Source organism: Rhizoctonia solani, chromosome 6 (genome assembly GCF_016906535.1).
Source record: "Rhizoctonia solani chromosome 6, complete sequence".
Taxonomy (NCBI): domain Eukaryota; kingdom Fungi; phylum Basidiomycota; class Agaricomycetes; order Cantharellales; family Ceratobasidiaceae; genus Rhizoctonia; species Rhizoctonia solani.
In genome coordinates this window covers 2,235,201-2,250,011 of record NC_057375.1, presented here as the reverse complement: position 1 = coordinate 2,250,011, position 14,811 = coordinate 2,235,201, and the positions used below count along the sequence as shown (strand labels likewise).

Genomic DNA, 14,811 nt, shown 5'->3' with positions numbered 1-14,811 from the left:
GACGCCGAGGCGACTATGAACCACATGGTTGTAGCCAGGAAGCAATTTTGGACAGGGAAGCCAAGCCAGAATTACGCCACGTGACTACCGACATCGTGCGGATAGCCAAGCGATGCACCTTGATCAGCAATCTCCACCAGGGACAGATGCGCTATGAATTTGCATTTGGCCAATCTCGAAGCACCCAGTGTCGGCAAAATACATACCGGAGGCAGGAACCACATACTTCTGGAAGCGTAGGGAAGATCGCTTAAGCTGGGGAGCAGTTCGTGGTTGTGTTCCATCCCGTCCTTGCTTCCAAGCCGGTTGCGGTATTCAAAAGACTGCTCATGTGGTTTAGATCACGGCATAATACGAGAATTAGGCCTCTGACTCAGGCCTTACTATTATTCGTGATTATCCGGGTTTGTAAAGTGGTTGCATAATTAACCCATGGATCTCACCCAGAACCCGAGCCTTTCCTGGCAAATTCTTGGCAAATTTACCAGTTACGCACAACTCGTTGAAATAGATCCAGGCTCTCTCTTGGAGTAAATAGGGACTAATATACTTATCTCATGAGGTGTTTGCGTAACCCACTCAGGCAGCTGATAGTACAAAGAGAGACCGGGTAGACTGGGGATCCCCTACAGTCGTGAAGATGGAAAAGACAGGACTAGGATGTCCAACCAGAATAAGGCTCATGACTGGGCATAAAGACTGACTAGTACGTAGGGCAGTTATCTATAGCGAGAATATGGATATTTGAGCCTGTAAAATAGGCTAGGCACAGACATATGCATATAAATAGAATCTACAACACTAAGACATACTATGCATTCATGACCCCGAGTACCATACACTCAGTGAGATAGCTTGGACAATTTATAAATTAGCAAAGGGTGGGAGCGGAAGAATTCATAATTTGTTTTATGGGATTCTAGTATAACGCTTTGGCTTTGTAATTTCCCGTTTGCCACGATTATGATGTTAAAATAGAATATATTTTAAGATATATTACCGAGGTGATACAATCATGAACTATGTCGATTAGCGGACTCTTTATAACATTGCTTTGCTCGAGACAGTCGAGCACGAAGATAATTCTGACATGAGTTTCTCCAGTATAGATATTCACATAAGAAAAGTGTAATTTGGAAGCATTGTTACATACATGCTTGATTTTGGAACATTTAGATTGGTGAAACCTTCAGCGGCATACATGGCTGCGTTCCATCTGCGATACAGTTGTCTGTTCCTTCAGGGTATGGAACCATTGTAATGCACGGAAACCATTTAACTCTGATTGAGCCGGGTGCAAATCGGAACGACTTGATAAGCATTGTCAGCATAGTTTCTGTAAATATATTGGGTGTGAGTATTGTTATCGGAATGAGAAAGCTATTGTCAACTTACTGAGCTCTAAAAGAGAGAACTTGAAGCCACTGGATATGAGTTAGTATAAGCATATAGCAGCGTAATAGTCGACGAGGGCACGTAAATAGACTCACATGCACGACCTTGGCCCAGCTGAAAACGTCATCCTAAGGACGCGTCAAATACTAGCTCCAGAACTTTTGTATACCACTCACATTGAAGAGTAAATACCAGATGTTTTTGCCTCATAAACGGAGTTGGGTAAAAACTTTAACCAACGTTCTGGCTTGAATTCGTCTGCATCCTCACCCCATGTCTCCCTGTTTACCAATCAACGTTCAGTTTCTTAGGGAAGCCCTCTGGCATATTGCTACACTACTTACTTGCATCGGTTTGCTCCCCTGAAACTCACATAAATACTAGTGCCCTTTTTCACCTTGATATCGGTGATCGTGTTACCGTCTTTCCCTTTCAACGGATATCTCAGCGGTACAACCCAGTCTTTGAGCGCTACCCTCTCCATAAATGGGGCTGGGGGATACAATCGCAGTACTCCTTACAAACGGCATCGAGATAAGGCAGGGAGCTGAGTTCTTCATAAGATAGGATAGATGGTGCTTTTGTAGCTCCTCCCTTAGCCGTTCCTGAAGTGGTATATTCAAAGAAAGTAGTTGTAATACCAGAGATAGTGCTCCACTAACTTCGAAGTGAGTACTAATAATAGTGCTATAAGAAATACGATGCCTTACCTGGTTGTTTCGTGGCCCGCAAGCATCAGAGTACTGAAAACCATAAGGACATATAATTGCACCATTTGAGTTTTAGTGCGTACTTCATCTGTCCAAGGATCTGGTTCTCTGGCAGTTGATCTCTTTGATCTGCTTCAGAGTTTGCCTTCACTATTATTCAATCGAAACAATCAAAATTGTTTTCATAAAAGGCATAACACACTCACATAGCAGGGACATTATGTCTCGCGCGTTGTTGGACGCCCCTGGCTCATTCAAGGCCTTTCGCTTTTGCATTAGGATTGATTTTGCCTGGGATCGTTATGATGGCGGGCGCATAATCCAAACGATACGGTACGTACTTGCGCATCTTGTATATCAACAATGTTCTTTAGCTTCCTCACCAGTTGGATAGGTACCCATTCCGCTAATTTTCGCTGAAGCGATGTCGGGACGAAACGATAAACGAGCGAAAATATAGGTAAGAACGGCATTGCCTGGGTGATGGCGGGACTGTACTCGTGTTTGAGAGTAAGAAAGGTGGTTGGGTAGGTAGAGAGCAAGGAACATATACTCACTTGCAGCTCTTAATCGCACGACTATACTCTGACTCTATCCCTTTTAGGATCCCAAATTGATGACCCAACACTTATTGATGACCCGCCATTAGTTAAAATACACAGATATATGTTATTTTGCGCAAAAGCTGTCTGTGAACATACCTCCTCGACCGACTAAATCCAGAGCTGCCTTACTGCACCAAAGAAGCATATCAATCTCCTTGGTTTCACTCCCATTGATGTCTTTGATGAGAGCGTCTTTCAACTGGATCAATTGAGGTCAGTAGGCTACTATAACCAGCCTATGGATGTAGTTGAATAACACAAACATTTTCGGCAACAGTATGGAATACCGTCGTCTTGGTAAGTAGCGTGTTATTATTATTGTCATACCATGGTCAGTAATGCCTACCACTGTAGGAGTCATCGTAAGAGATCCTGGAGATTATTCGAATTGAGATTAGGAGACCGGTACCTACGTGACTTCATATGCTTGATTGTAAAAATAGGATTTAATATCTGTGAGAAGCCTTGTTACTATTATTATCTCCTGGAAGTATAGATTTCAGTCAGGATTACTTTTCTTTGTGCTTTGTGGAGACGACCTGGCATATGGTAAGTATTCACCATTAAGATAAGTATATGGACACTCGTGTATTACCTGTAGTGGCGAATAAGCCCAGACCAAATATCGCATTCGAGATTCTGGAGCCCTACAGTTACAGGGATATCAAAAGAAAGCTATGAGCACGTGACTCACTCATAGAGGGGTTGCGGATGAAGAAACACACTATCGACTTCCTTAACCAAAACCTCATGCAGAAATCTGGGATCTGAGACGTATAGGTCTTCTTTCTAAAGAATATGTAAGTATGGATGTACCATAATTAAGTCAGAGTACAGAAACGCACGCCAAGTATTCCCTTAACTTTGCTAACGGAGCCGTATTTATCTTGGAGACTGTCATGAAATTCAAGCGTATGGGGACCCGGTGATAAAATATCAAAGACATGTCCTACATGCGCCCACGGCATACTGTTGAGACCTGTACCATAACAAGATAGATCAAGTACGCAGTACATACCAGAAAATATATTATTGCATGGAGGGCCATCAATATTTGCATACGCTGAAGGCAGTAGGAGATGTCTGGTAAAGTATCCTAAGCCTACAACAAGCGACAGCATAAAAACGAAAGCCAAGGGCCACTCATTGGCCAACTCAAGCCAATCAAGTAATGGTAGTCGAGAATGAATAATGTTCTGCATATGATAAACTACGAGCGGGTATGAACCCTCGCCCGCAATGCACTGTATTTAAGTATCCCATCTATGCCACATGATCAATATCGTCCTTCCCTTCTCCCGGGCCGCTATGTCATCACCATGAGATAAAAGCTATTGAATAGTAGCTCCGATGTAAGCTCATAAATTAATTCTCGGTCATCCTGCCTCAATAAGTACAAAGGTATGAGATAAGAATATAGGTTGATCAAATCTGAACGTCTATTCTCGCGGCGAAGTCTCGTGGCTCCGGGCTCGGATCCATAGAGCCAATAGTCGTGTCAGAGAGAAGCACGAAGCCACGCGAGCTTAACGTCCAACTCAAGCAAGACCCAACCATTACGAGAGTCCCACATTTCATCGCTCTGCCGGGTGCATCTGTGTTTGGGGAGGGAAGAGACGCGAGGAGCCTGAAGAATGAGGGAAGGCTTGGATTAGGTATGGATATGGTCAGGATATGGAGTTTGATAACCCAATAGGTCATATTGTTTGAGCTACTTGGGAGGCAGTCGTCCAGTACGCAGCTTGGCTGTCCAAATATACATTACCGTACAAGGTATATGAGCACCATCAATTGATAGTATAACGTCACCTCACTACAGGCACCTTCGTATGGAAAGGCAAGTCTTCGTTTAAGTCCCTATATGCGTATATGGCGTTACGTTGAGGAGTAGCCTGTTGCGGTCTTAGGAGGCTTTCGTCTTGTTATCAGTAATCTCTCAGGATAATGATGAGGAAGAAATGAGGAGACAAGGGTATAGGTCGAGGAAGCGCATTGAGTGCTAAATATGTATAGCTATGCTCGTAATAATTTGGGGCTGGCCTTGGGCCTGTGCAGTAGCCAGAGAATAATGCAAGCAAGAATTAAGGAACGCAGGCGATCGGGACCGAAGGACGGAATAGGATGGGGGCAGGGGAGGTAGTGCGCCGGATCGCAGCGCCACCAAGCGAGCTGAGCGGGTGGCCAAAACAGGTCGTATGCGAATAGCAGTGATAGGCGGATGGGACCCGCAGAGAAAACACAGAGGAAGGTCGAACTCTGCTGGGAGTAAAACGGACTCGCAGTGCGTATGGAAGGAAAGGGCAATGCGCGCAAGCACCATATCCTAACACTATACTCAATATGTAAACACGACACAAGGGCAAATGGTTTCGGTGCACGACTTGGACTGGCTGGGCCAGTATAGGGTCTACGGACCGTGACTCTGTGGGTTCCGTCGTAAAACTCTAGTCGGTCTAACGGTATAGATTATACGAAAAAATCAACTTGGCGAGTGAGTTTTCAACATGCTAGACAGTTAAATGGTCATCTTTGACATGAAAGGTGGCAATTGTGATTTTGGAACTCAAAGGGTTTCAAAAGTAAATTCTATCAAATGACTAAATGATTAACTAGAAATAAGTCAAGACAGAATATCCTAGTTGTGTTGGTGACCCAAAGCACGTCGCTTTACACCCGTTTTAACTCCATTCTGCAAACCAATGCTCAGCAATGTACATTTCAGATGTCAACACAATCATGACACTCACTTCGACCTTGTCTCTCCCAACCTTGTTGACCAACCAATTCTCATTCTTCTTGTCGTTCAGTTGCTTCGTGATAGTAGGCAAGTCGAGTTCGAGCTGGTCAGTAATGAATTGTCCAACCTCTGTCGAAAGGGTTCAGCTACACGTCACCGTCGTGACTCATTTGACAAACCTGTGTTATCCCTGTTTCCAGCCATGCGTTCCGAGTTGGGGCCATATCCAATCAGATTGACATCTAAATATTCATTGGATGAGTTAAAGTCGCTATATGCGCACGAATAAGTTGCATACCGACTGCGGTGTGGCCGAGCTGAAAGAAGTTGATATTAGTATATGTGCTAATCTTCGGATCAAATCACAACATACCGTGGCCCATTTGACCATGGCGCGACGAGTCAAGGACTGGCCGAAATGAATATCGTTGAATGAGGCACTCGACTTGTGGGCCATGGCGACAGCAATTTCGGTCGAGCTGAGATCCAATTAGTGCCAGGCTTCATTATGGTATTCCAAGACTTACTTGGCATCATTGATACCATATTGCTTGAACAAATCTTGGAGATAGCCATCAGGGTCGGATCCGTTGTACTTGGCCCATTGCGAGGCAAGATAGCTCGACGAGTGTGAAGCGCCAGCCAGCGGGACAGGGTTGTACTGGTATTCCCCAGTGGTCACAATCCCTCCGACAGTAAGGCCAGCACATTCATGATCGGCAGTACCAATAAGGACAGTGTCATCATTGCTGTCGACCCATTTCTTGAGGTAGTCGACGACTTCGTTGTACATGATAATCTCATGCAAATGGCCAATAAGATCATTGGAGTGACCAGCATGGTCGATACGGGAAGCTTCAACCATCTATAATCTCTCTTCAGAACGAATTCACGAAATGCAATAACGTTACTCACGATGAAGTAACCCTTCTTGCTATCTTTCGTAGCACGCTTAAGCGTCTCCAGGGCTGTCTTGGTCATGTCAAGCAAGCTGGGCTCAACTTTAGGATCACGGTCAACCTCGTAAGACATGTGACCAGGGGTGAATAATCCCAAGTAAGGAAGTTTAGCAGACTTTCCGCCCCCAAGCGCATCGAAACCAGCGCGGTTAGTGAAAGCATTGTAACCTGCCTTCTTCGCCTCGGCAATAAGATCACGTGAATCTTTGCGAGAGGAACCAGTGGTAGTGTTGGGCCTAAGAATTCCGGGTAAATTATGAGAAAAAGTTGGGGCACGCTCGTATTGGTATTGCTGACCAGAAGAACGCAAGTCCACCCCCAAGCATCAAATCAACCACCGGCCCCAAAGGCTGGTCTCCAATGAGTTGCTCCGCAATAATGTCCTCTTGGTCACGGTCGTAGATGTGCGAGGCAAAGCTAGCGGGGGTGGCATGGGTAATGCGGCTTGTGACGACGAGCCCGGTCTTTAGCCCAGCACGCTTTGCGGCCTCGAGCACCGTTCCACACGGGTTTCCATCCTCGTCGATGCCGATTGCACCGTTATAGGTTTTAATGGCGCAAGAGTAGGCAGTAGCAGAGGCTGCCGAATCGGTAACGTACGAATCGGAGGAACGGGTACGAATGGATCCGATTTGAATAGTATCGGAACCAAGCTATAGGATTTATTTTTAGCCTCATAGGGTAAATATATATCGGGTAATCCTAACCTGGCGGTTCCAGCCTGTCGCACTATTGTTCCATTGCACAAAGTCACGAGCAAATACCTCCGAAGCGGGACTAAATGGCAATTCAATATCTAATTCTGTATTCTCTATCTCGATACTTACCCAAAGCCATCGGGGATCGTTAATATAAAGTTCTTGATCTTTTTAGGTCCCTTTGGTCCACCAGGCTTCGGTTGGCCGTTGGAAGCCTTGCCCTGTGGGACCTAAATACGAAGGGCTGAGTGCAAAGCAAAACTCTAATTAACGTTCACATACATTGGGAGGACCAAAGTCAAGCTTTGCGTTACGCGGAGGTGCAACGTATTGCCAAGAGGTCTGAAGAGGAGGAACGTTCGGGCATGTCGATGTCGGAGGAGCAACGGATGAGGAAGTCGTAGAGGCTTGACGAGCAACGGGATAGTGTTGAGCGCAGGCAGACCCGACGAGAACAGTGGAGCTAAGCAAGTAGGCTGACCACATTTTTGCGACAAGAGATGGGTTGTCAGATGTCTATAGCACACGACAGCCATCTCGGTTATATACTCCAACCAGCCGAACGATGACAAAAATATTTCCGGCCCCATTCACGGAATTGCCAAGAGAAATGGCGTCTCGGTCCCTATGGAACATGCGGCGAGCCAGTGTTAGACTACGCCATGGCCAATGATCGATGCTGGCGTTCAAAACGTGCGTCCAGAATTATCAGAGAAGTTGATCCTTGGTCACGTGCTAAACTTCGATTTGAGGGCAAGGTGGAACTTGTGAGCATTGGCTCATCTGTGGGTAGGTTGGTGTTTGGAATTCGCCAGGAACGCTCCATAAATTGATTAATTTAACGATGTCGTGGGCTATGAAGTCACCCATGGGTGCTCATGGGACATCAGTCCAAAAAGCCGGTGGTGGGGTATCATAGGCTCCATGGCTCAGTAGCCAACGCACCCAATAAATGTTAGCATTTTCTAAACATGTCCCAAGCCCACGGTTGTGATTATAACAGTATTTATTGCGCACTCCTACCGAGCCAACAAAGTCAATCATTGGAAGCCAAGGGGTCCCTGTGCATACTCAGCGAATTTCGAATCGATCTCCAATATATAGGAGTCACATTTTACGCCACACAGTCGAACTGAGAGGGGAATCGAAGGCCTGTCCAAGTTGGTGGGTATTACGATTAGAACAGAGCAGCCTCGACTGTACCTCTGCATCTCCTGCTTAACCGGTGTAGCGTTGCCGTAATGCGAGGAACCATGGAACTGGAGAAAGTCGAGCCCGTGACAATAGCCAGAGTCAACTCAAGGACCGTTTTTTCAAGAGTCCCTAACGAGCGGAGTCCAGTCGTGCTACTCAGTACTGTGGGCTTGAAAGACAACACTATCTCCTCGTATTTGATATCGACTTCGGCCGGATGGGGAGAAAAGACGCACACAGATACAAACTTTAATCATAATTTGTTGGTGATTGAAGTTGGTCAGGCTGGCATGCTGTGGATCAGAAAGATCTCCAAGCTCGTTGATCGCGAGTGGGGGTTGCTCCTAAGTGGTACCGGTATGATTGCTCGATGAATTATTTGTATATTATAGTTAGGGGCTGTTAGGCGGCCTACAGTCTGCTGGCGATAAATTGTAGAAAGAGTGAGTGGGAAGCTTTTCATGATGGCCGTCCCGCGCGTGACACAAAGGTCATTGCCATAGATCGGCGCGCGCCTAATTTGATCCCTCAAATCAATTACAATATCGAAACTCCTCCCCTAACTCATAATCACTAACATAACGATTGGTATCAATGTAAGATATTTTGATTCGACTAAATACAATGCTTTGATTGACAATCAGACCAAAGTCCAAGAGTCGACGTTATGATCTCCTGTAAATTCCAATACCTAGGGAAAACATATCACTTCAGTTTTTCAGCTACGTGCGAATTGCTCCGGCGCACTTCACTTAGTATATGTTTAGCTGTTGGCCGCTCGTGAGGAACTAGGTCCCAACACTTGTTGAGGAGGGTCCATAACTTGGGTTGCCGGATAAGCTCTGGTGGGCAGGTAGGTTTTGTCCCTAATGCCACTGCCCTAATAACCTGAATATCATGGTCGTACTCCGAAAAGGGTGCTTTGCCAGTGAAGATTTCCTAGGTACCCATGATTCATATCCTTAGGTTTCACTAACAACCATTCGATGTATGAACAACTGTTACTCACAAGCGCTGTCTATCAACATTCGTCAAACACAATATATCAAAAGCAGATAACGAGAGGCCTCACCATTCCCAGAGCATATATATCTGCCTCACGGGTGTGTGCACTATTTGAGTGAAACATTTCTGGTGCCTGAGGGCCATAAGTCTTAATGTGAAGAATAAAAAGCAAAAACATACCATCCATCGCATAGTTCCTACTAGATTTGGATTAGAAGTCGAGGAAAACCCTACACTTTGTTCCCCTTGGAAAGTCGAGGTTCCAAAGTCACCAATCTTTGCAATCCCTTCTTTAGATACGAATATGTTGGCCTAAAGGCTAGTAATGATGGCATGTCAGGAATCTAGTTTCAGGTTACTTACGGCTTTGATATCACCATGAATCTGAATGAAAAAGGTTATTTTTCGTTCGTACTGTTGTTCTGAAATTAAGCGATAATCCTTGTGCTTACCATGGGTATATTGTGAAGATAATCGATTCCTTCCGTAATTTGGACCATCTTGGTGTAATAAATGTTAGAAAAAAGCTCAGCGCAATAAGCGGGTGGCACTTGTACCATCGATAGGCGATTGGCGCTTCGATTTTGTTTCAGGTAGTCCCGTAGATTACCAAACTCCATCCATGGAGAGACCATGACGATACCTCCTCGAAGGTAAGCCAATCCGAATAACTCCAGCACATTATCGTGCTCGGTTTTTGACCAAGAGTATAGTTCTCTAGCTAAATACTGTGATCGGGCAATAATTAGTAAGCCGTCTGGGTTTCATAGTTTCATTACCTTGAGTCTCTTACGATTGATCTCGCGAAGAGACTTGAGGGCCACGACTCTTCCGTCATTTAACCTCCCTTGACAGATTTCACCGAACCCCCCGTCTTGAATTGGGCCGCCACAGCTTGCTTCGTCAAGACTCTGGGTTAAATCTGGGCAACGTATATTCGTGAGATATGCTAAAATATCCTCGGAAGTCTGTTTATAGATAATTTCAGAATCATATATCGTATGGAGCGACATAATATAACTATGATGGTGTTGAACAAGGTGCCTAATTCACTCACCACAGCAGATGTAATCAAAAGGCGTTTTTGATGTTGCTTTCAGGCTTTCAGTAGTGTACGATTCACGTGGGGAGGAGATTTCTCACCACTGCTCCAGGGATCTGAGGAGTTTCTAATAATATTTTCTGTCCTTTGCGTAAGGCAGACAGCCGGCTATCGATTTCAGCTCGGGAATCCTCGCTAGCAGCACCCGGGCTTTGACCTAGTCGGGTCAGCGCTGTTTGAAGCACGTTGACCGCTTCATCGTATTTTGATTGGCTTTGATATAATGAGGCCAGATTTGAAGCTGTGCGGATGGTAAACGGATGCCCGTCACCTTGAACTCGACGGCGTCGTACTAAAACATTGGCAAGAGCTGATTCTGCCTCAGCCCATCGTTCCTGCTCTACTAGGGAAATGGCGTCTATCTCTAAAGAAGCGATGGATTCAGGTTGATCTGAGCCCAGGAATTTCGACAGAGTTACTGTCTCAATACTTTGGGTGGGACTAATGGGCTCCGGTGTTGTGCCAAGTCGGCCATATGAAATTGGGAGAGTTGTAGGCGCTGTGTACCAAAGCGTTTGAGCAGCGGAACCAGAAAGACCAGGGTTCAAACTCGTTATTGCTTCTTCAATTAAATCAACTTCTCCCCATCGCCGTTGATTCTGATAAATTATTGAAAGAGACTTCATGGATGCCAATGTATCGGGATGAGTCTCCCCATGGAACTGCTTTCGGCGCTCAAATAGCTCTTTTTCGTAGCGCTCAGCGTCGTTCCAATGCCCTGATTGCTCGTAAATTGATGCAAGGTGGCTTAGGCCCGTCAAAGAGTGTGCGTGGGTCTTCCCGTGTACTCGGTCGAATATAGGTAGCATTTCCAGGAGTAGTGTTTCGGCCTCCCGCGACTTCTTGAGACCAACATAGACATGAATAAGATAATATGCCGTTTGAAGGGTATCTTTATGCTCTATACCATTCTTGTGTTTTCGGATTCGCATAAGTTGAACATGCAAATCCTCGGCTTCATGGAACCGTCCCAGATCTGTGTATGCTGTTGCCAGGTGGGCCATTGTAACTACTGTTGTGGTATTATCGGGTCCTAGTAAGCGTTTCCGCAAAGGCAGAACCCTTGCATGCCATTCTGCAGAGTCTGCCAGTCTTCCCATTCCCCCATAAGTCACTGCAAGGTAGTGCATTGTTTGGATAGTTTCAGTATTTTCTTCTCCTTTCAAACGCCTCCGTATTGTCAACACTTCTCGATGCAAGGCTTCCGCCTCGATAAACTGCCGCAAATCCGTGTAAGTCACTGCAAGATTACTCATCACCAGTACTGTTGCATCGTGCTCCTCGCCTAGTTTACGACGGCGGATAGGTAACATTTCCTCGTATAAATCTCTAGCATGAGTCAATTGACCCATATTCCCGCAAGTGACCGCAAGATACTGCATGGTACGAAGGGTCTCGACATTGTCGTTTCCAAGAAGCCGCCTTCGGATCAGAAGCAACTCTCTATGCAGAGCTTGGGCTTCGTTGAGTCTACCAAGATCTGTGTATGTGGCTGCCAGATAATGCATTGTCGTGAGCGTTGTCTTGTGCTCGGGCCCTAGCAGCTTCCGGCGAGTATTGTAAAGGGGCTGAAATATTTGTGCAGCATTCCTTGGGTTTTTTCCATTGCTGTATGTTATGGCCAAGTCATGCATCAAGGCCAGGGTATCTGGGTGCTCGTTACCAAGAGTTTGCTCGTTCGAGCGAAGCATTTTGGTTTGAAGTTCTGCCATATCAGTCCAGCGCCGTTGCTTTCGGAGTGCTTCTACACTGCTTCTCATACTCGCCATCTCCGACTTCGTAAGGGTGGCTGGTCTTGCCATTGGAATCGTCTGTACCAGACCTTCTGCTAAGTAATAATCCATTCGCAGTTAGCAAATGGCCAAACATCGCTTAAAGACAGCTTCTTTACTTTAGGGACTTGGCACTTGTCCTATGTGTGGGTAAGTCTTCTGACACCGTTGTGCGAGTGGTTACTTGCAGCTGGCTAACCCTGGATTTGTAATCGCCACACCTATCACGTGAGTCTCAAAACTGCTGCATACAATATATTGTAAACGTATGCGTTAGCAACCACGCCAAAACCCAAGTCAGACACAGAGTTTTCCAACTTTTTGTGTTGAAAGTCTCCACGAGATAGTATGATCCTAGCTGGGACAAGGGCCCATGAACCTTAAAACTATTCAGCAACATAATTTCAATTTATGTGTATTCTGGTGAAGTGTGCCACCGCTTTGTAATTATTTTTTGGTCAGCCCCCGCTTGCGGACGTCCGCCTTGCTTACATTTCTCCCGCCAGATGCACCCCTTTCTGAGCTTATTCGCAACATATAAATAGACATGCCATCAGATACTAGTACACTACACATTCCCGTCACAGTAAACACTCAAATCCTTCTTGTCTTTTGCCCATTGCCATGTCTTCTATTAATCCTCCAAAGAAGATACCTTACGGTATTCACTATTGTTGGCTGGTGTCGATGTTAGCTCTTACTCATATTTACTAGTCCGTCTCGGTAACTCCGGTCTCAAAGTCTTGCGGTTGATCCTGGGTCTTGCAAGTTATGGGAACAAGTCTATGGAAGAGTGGGTTTTGGGCAAGGAGGAAGGTATTGCACACATCAAGGCAGTGTAAGTAAACACATCCAAATAAGTATGTATCTAATCTTTTTTATCTAAACAAACTTCCAGCTACGGTGCAGGCATTCAAACCTTTGACACTGCGAACGTCTACTCACACGGAGACTCGGAACAAATCCTTGGCAAGGCAATCAAACAGCTTGGCCTACCTCGAGATGAGATTGTAGTTATGACTAAGGTATCGGAGCTATAAAAACCTGTAGGGAAGCAAGAACTAAGGTCTGCTGTGACTGTAAGGTATATAATGTAGTCATGCGGGAGCCAGGTCTTCTCGCGCCTGGACCTGAAGCGTCCGCTTCAGGATATGTGAACCAGTATGGCCTCAGCCGAAAGGTACGGTAACGCACGCTTCAGTCTTTTACCATCTACTGACATTAGCGCACTGGTAGCATATATTTGAGTCCATCAGGAATTCACTGGAGCGTCTTGAGCTAGACTATGTTGATGTACTACAATGCCATAGGTTCGACTACAACATTCCTATCGCTGAGACTATGCAAGCACTGCATGATGTAGTCAAAGCAGGATACGCACGGTACATTGGAATGTCAAGCTGTCATGCCTACCAGTTTCATGCGATGCAAAACTATGAAATCAATAATGGACTGACACCATTTGTCTCAATGCAGAACCTTTACAACTTAATATACAGAGAAGAGGAGAGGGAAATGATGCCCACTCTGAAGGTGATCTTGATAAATAATGCCACCGGTACCCACTCTGGCTCTAGCCTATTATAGATGTTTGGTACTGGAATGATCCCTTGGTCGCCGCTCTCACAAGGTATACTGAGTCGGCCATATTCTCAAACAAGTCACCGAACAGAAACAGGCGCGTTGTGAGTCTTTTTTTTTTATGTGCCGATGCACTTTGATTAAGTCGTGACATACAGTGTCCCCATGACTAATCGATCCAAGGAAGACAACAAGGAGGTCATCCTTTGGTTAGTGCTAGATTTATATCTTTTTTATATTCATTATACGGGGCTTACCATCATTGCTAGCATTGAAAAAATAGCAAAGGATCGTGGAATTAGTATGGCTCAAGTTGCAATTGCATGGGGGTTATCAAAGAGCAACATTACTGCCCCTATTATTGGCGTAACAAGCCTGGAGCGCCTTAAAGATACAATTGGTGAGTATAAAACCCCTTCTCATCCTAGGATGCCAAAGGTTCTGAAATATTTGCTGTAGGCGCCATTAGTGTAAAGCTAACGGATGAAGAGATCAAACACCTGGAGGAGCCATATATCGCGCAGCCTATCCAAGGATACTCCTGAAAATACAACACTATATTTCACACAAGAATTCTATAACATCGTATTGGGGTCTATGCGATGTTGTACTTATGCTTCGAGCCAAGCCATTGTGTGACTGATATGCGACTCATGAATTAATATGTCACCGAGAGCTAGATACAAAAGGATAAAACCGTTAGGACCAAGTAGGGATCCAGTGCTGGGCGCCAAAATGAGTACCGTGACTCTCTAGAGCTACAATCAACTACAACATCTTTATGAGTAAGCTGATTATGGGTGTGTTACGCTTAAACTGGGCTTGCCATGTGCTCTGTTTGGATATCAGCAGTTGTGCGCCTGTCAACGATATGCGGTTTTGGAGGCTACATGGCAGAGAGAATTGACTGTACTTCTACCGCGCAATCCAACAATACAATCTATCCACGATGGTGGGGGCCTCGAAACCCTATCTTAGAAGACACTTCCTACTAATTTCAAATTGAAGATACAATGGGTCAACTTCTCGGTCACTTCATCAAGGGTATCCAAT

General features: G+C 45.3%; 4 protein-coding genes across 4 annotated transcripts; 1 reads left to right on the top strand and 3 right to left on the bottom strand.

Moving 5' to 3' along the window:
* Positions 1-1,189: 1,189 nt before the first annotated feature.
* On the bottom strand, positions 1,190-3,071 carry RhiXN_06127 (cytochrome P450 family protein; the record flags this gene model as incomplete). Its single annotated transcript, XM_043325943.1, has 14 exons — positions 1,190-1,310; positions 1,396-1,424; positions 1,491-1,509; positions 1,572-1,676; positions 1,740-1,866; positions 1,917-2,047; positions 2,106-2,138; positions 2,189-2,255; positions 2,312-2,396; positions 2,447-2,597; positions 2,663-2,732; positions 2,807-2,909; positions 2,974-3,003; positions 3,057-3,071. The coding sequence occupies 14 exons, from the start codon at positions 3,069-3,071 to the stop codon at positions 1,190-1,192; spliced, it is 1,086 nt and encodes a 361-aa protein (XP_043181375.1).
* A 2,274-nt stretch (positions 3,072-5,345) lies between these two features.
* On the bottom strand, positions 5,346-7,590 carry RhiXN_06126 (alkaline phosphatase; the record flags this gene model as incomplete). Its single annotated transcript, XM_043325942.1, has 11 exons — positions 5,346-5,399; positions 5,458-5,576; positions 5,627-5,689; positions 5,746-5,764; positions 5,821-5,926; positions 5,975-6,312; positions 6,363-6,642; positions 6,704-7,059; positions 7,114-7,183; positions 7,234-7,334; positions 7,387-7,590. 11 exons carry the CDS (start codon positions 7,588-7,590, stop codon positions 5,346-5,348), a joined length of 1,710 nt encoding a protein of 569 aa, XP_043181374.1.
* Positions 7,591-8,938: 1,348 nt separating this feature from the next.
* On the bottom strand, positions 8,939-12,174 carry RhiXN_06125 (kinesin light chain; the record flags this gene model as incomplete). The annotated part of the gene is made up of 11 exons (XM_043325941.1): positions 8,939-8,989; positions 9,046-9,237; positions 9,308-9,316; positions 9,371-9,436; positions 9,484-9,615; positions 9,667-9,687; positions 9,756-9,803; positions 9,861-10,031; positions 10,083-10,271; positions 10,361-10,396; positions 10,447-12,174. The coding sequence occupies 11 exons, from the start codon at positions 12,172-12,174 to the stop codon at positions 8,939-8,941; spliced, it is 2,643 nt and encodes an 880-aa protein (XP_043181373.1).
* Positions 12,175-12,801: 627 nt separating this feature from the next.
* On the top strand, positions 12,802-14,303 carry RhiXN_06124 (aldo/keto reductase family protein; the record flags this gene model as incomplete). Its single annotated transcript, XM_043325940.1, has 9 exons — positions 12,802-12,838; positions 12,892-13,015; positions 13,076-13,202; positions 13,262-13,357; positions 13,414-13,710; positions 13,765-13,862; positions 13,917-13,967; positions 14,028-14,158; positions 14,218-14,303. The coding sequence occupies 9 exons, from the start codon at positions 12,802-12,804 to the stop codon at positions 14,301-14,303; spliced, it is 1,047 nt and encodes a 348-aa protein (XP_043181372.1).
* Positions 14,304-14,811: the final 508 nt, after the last annotated feature.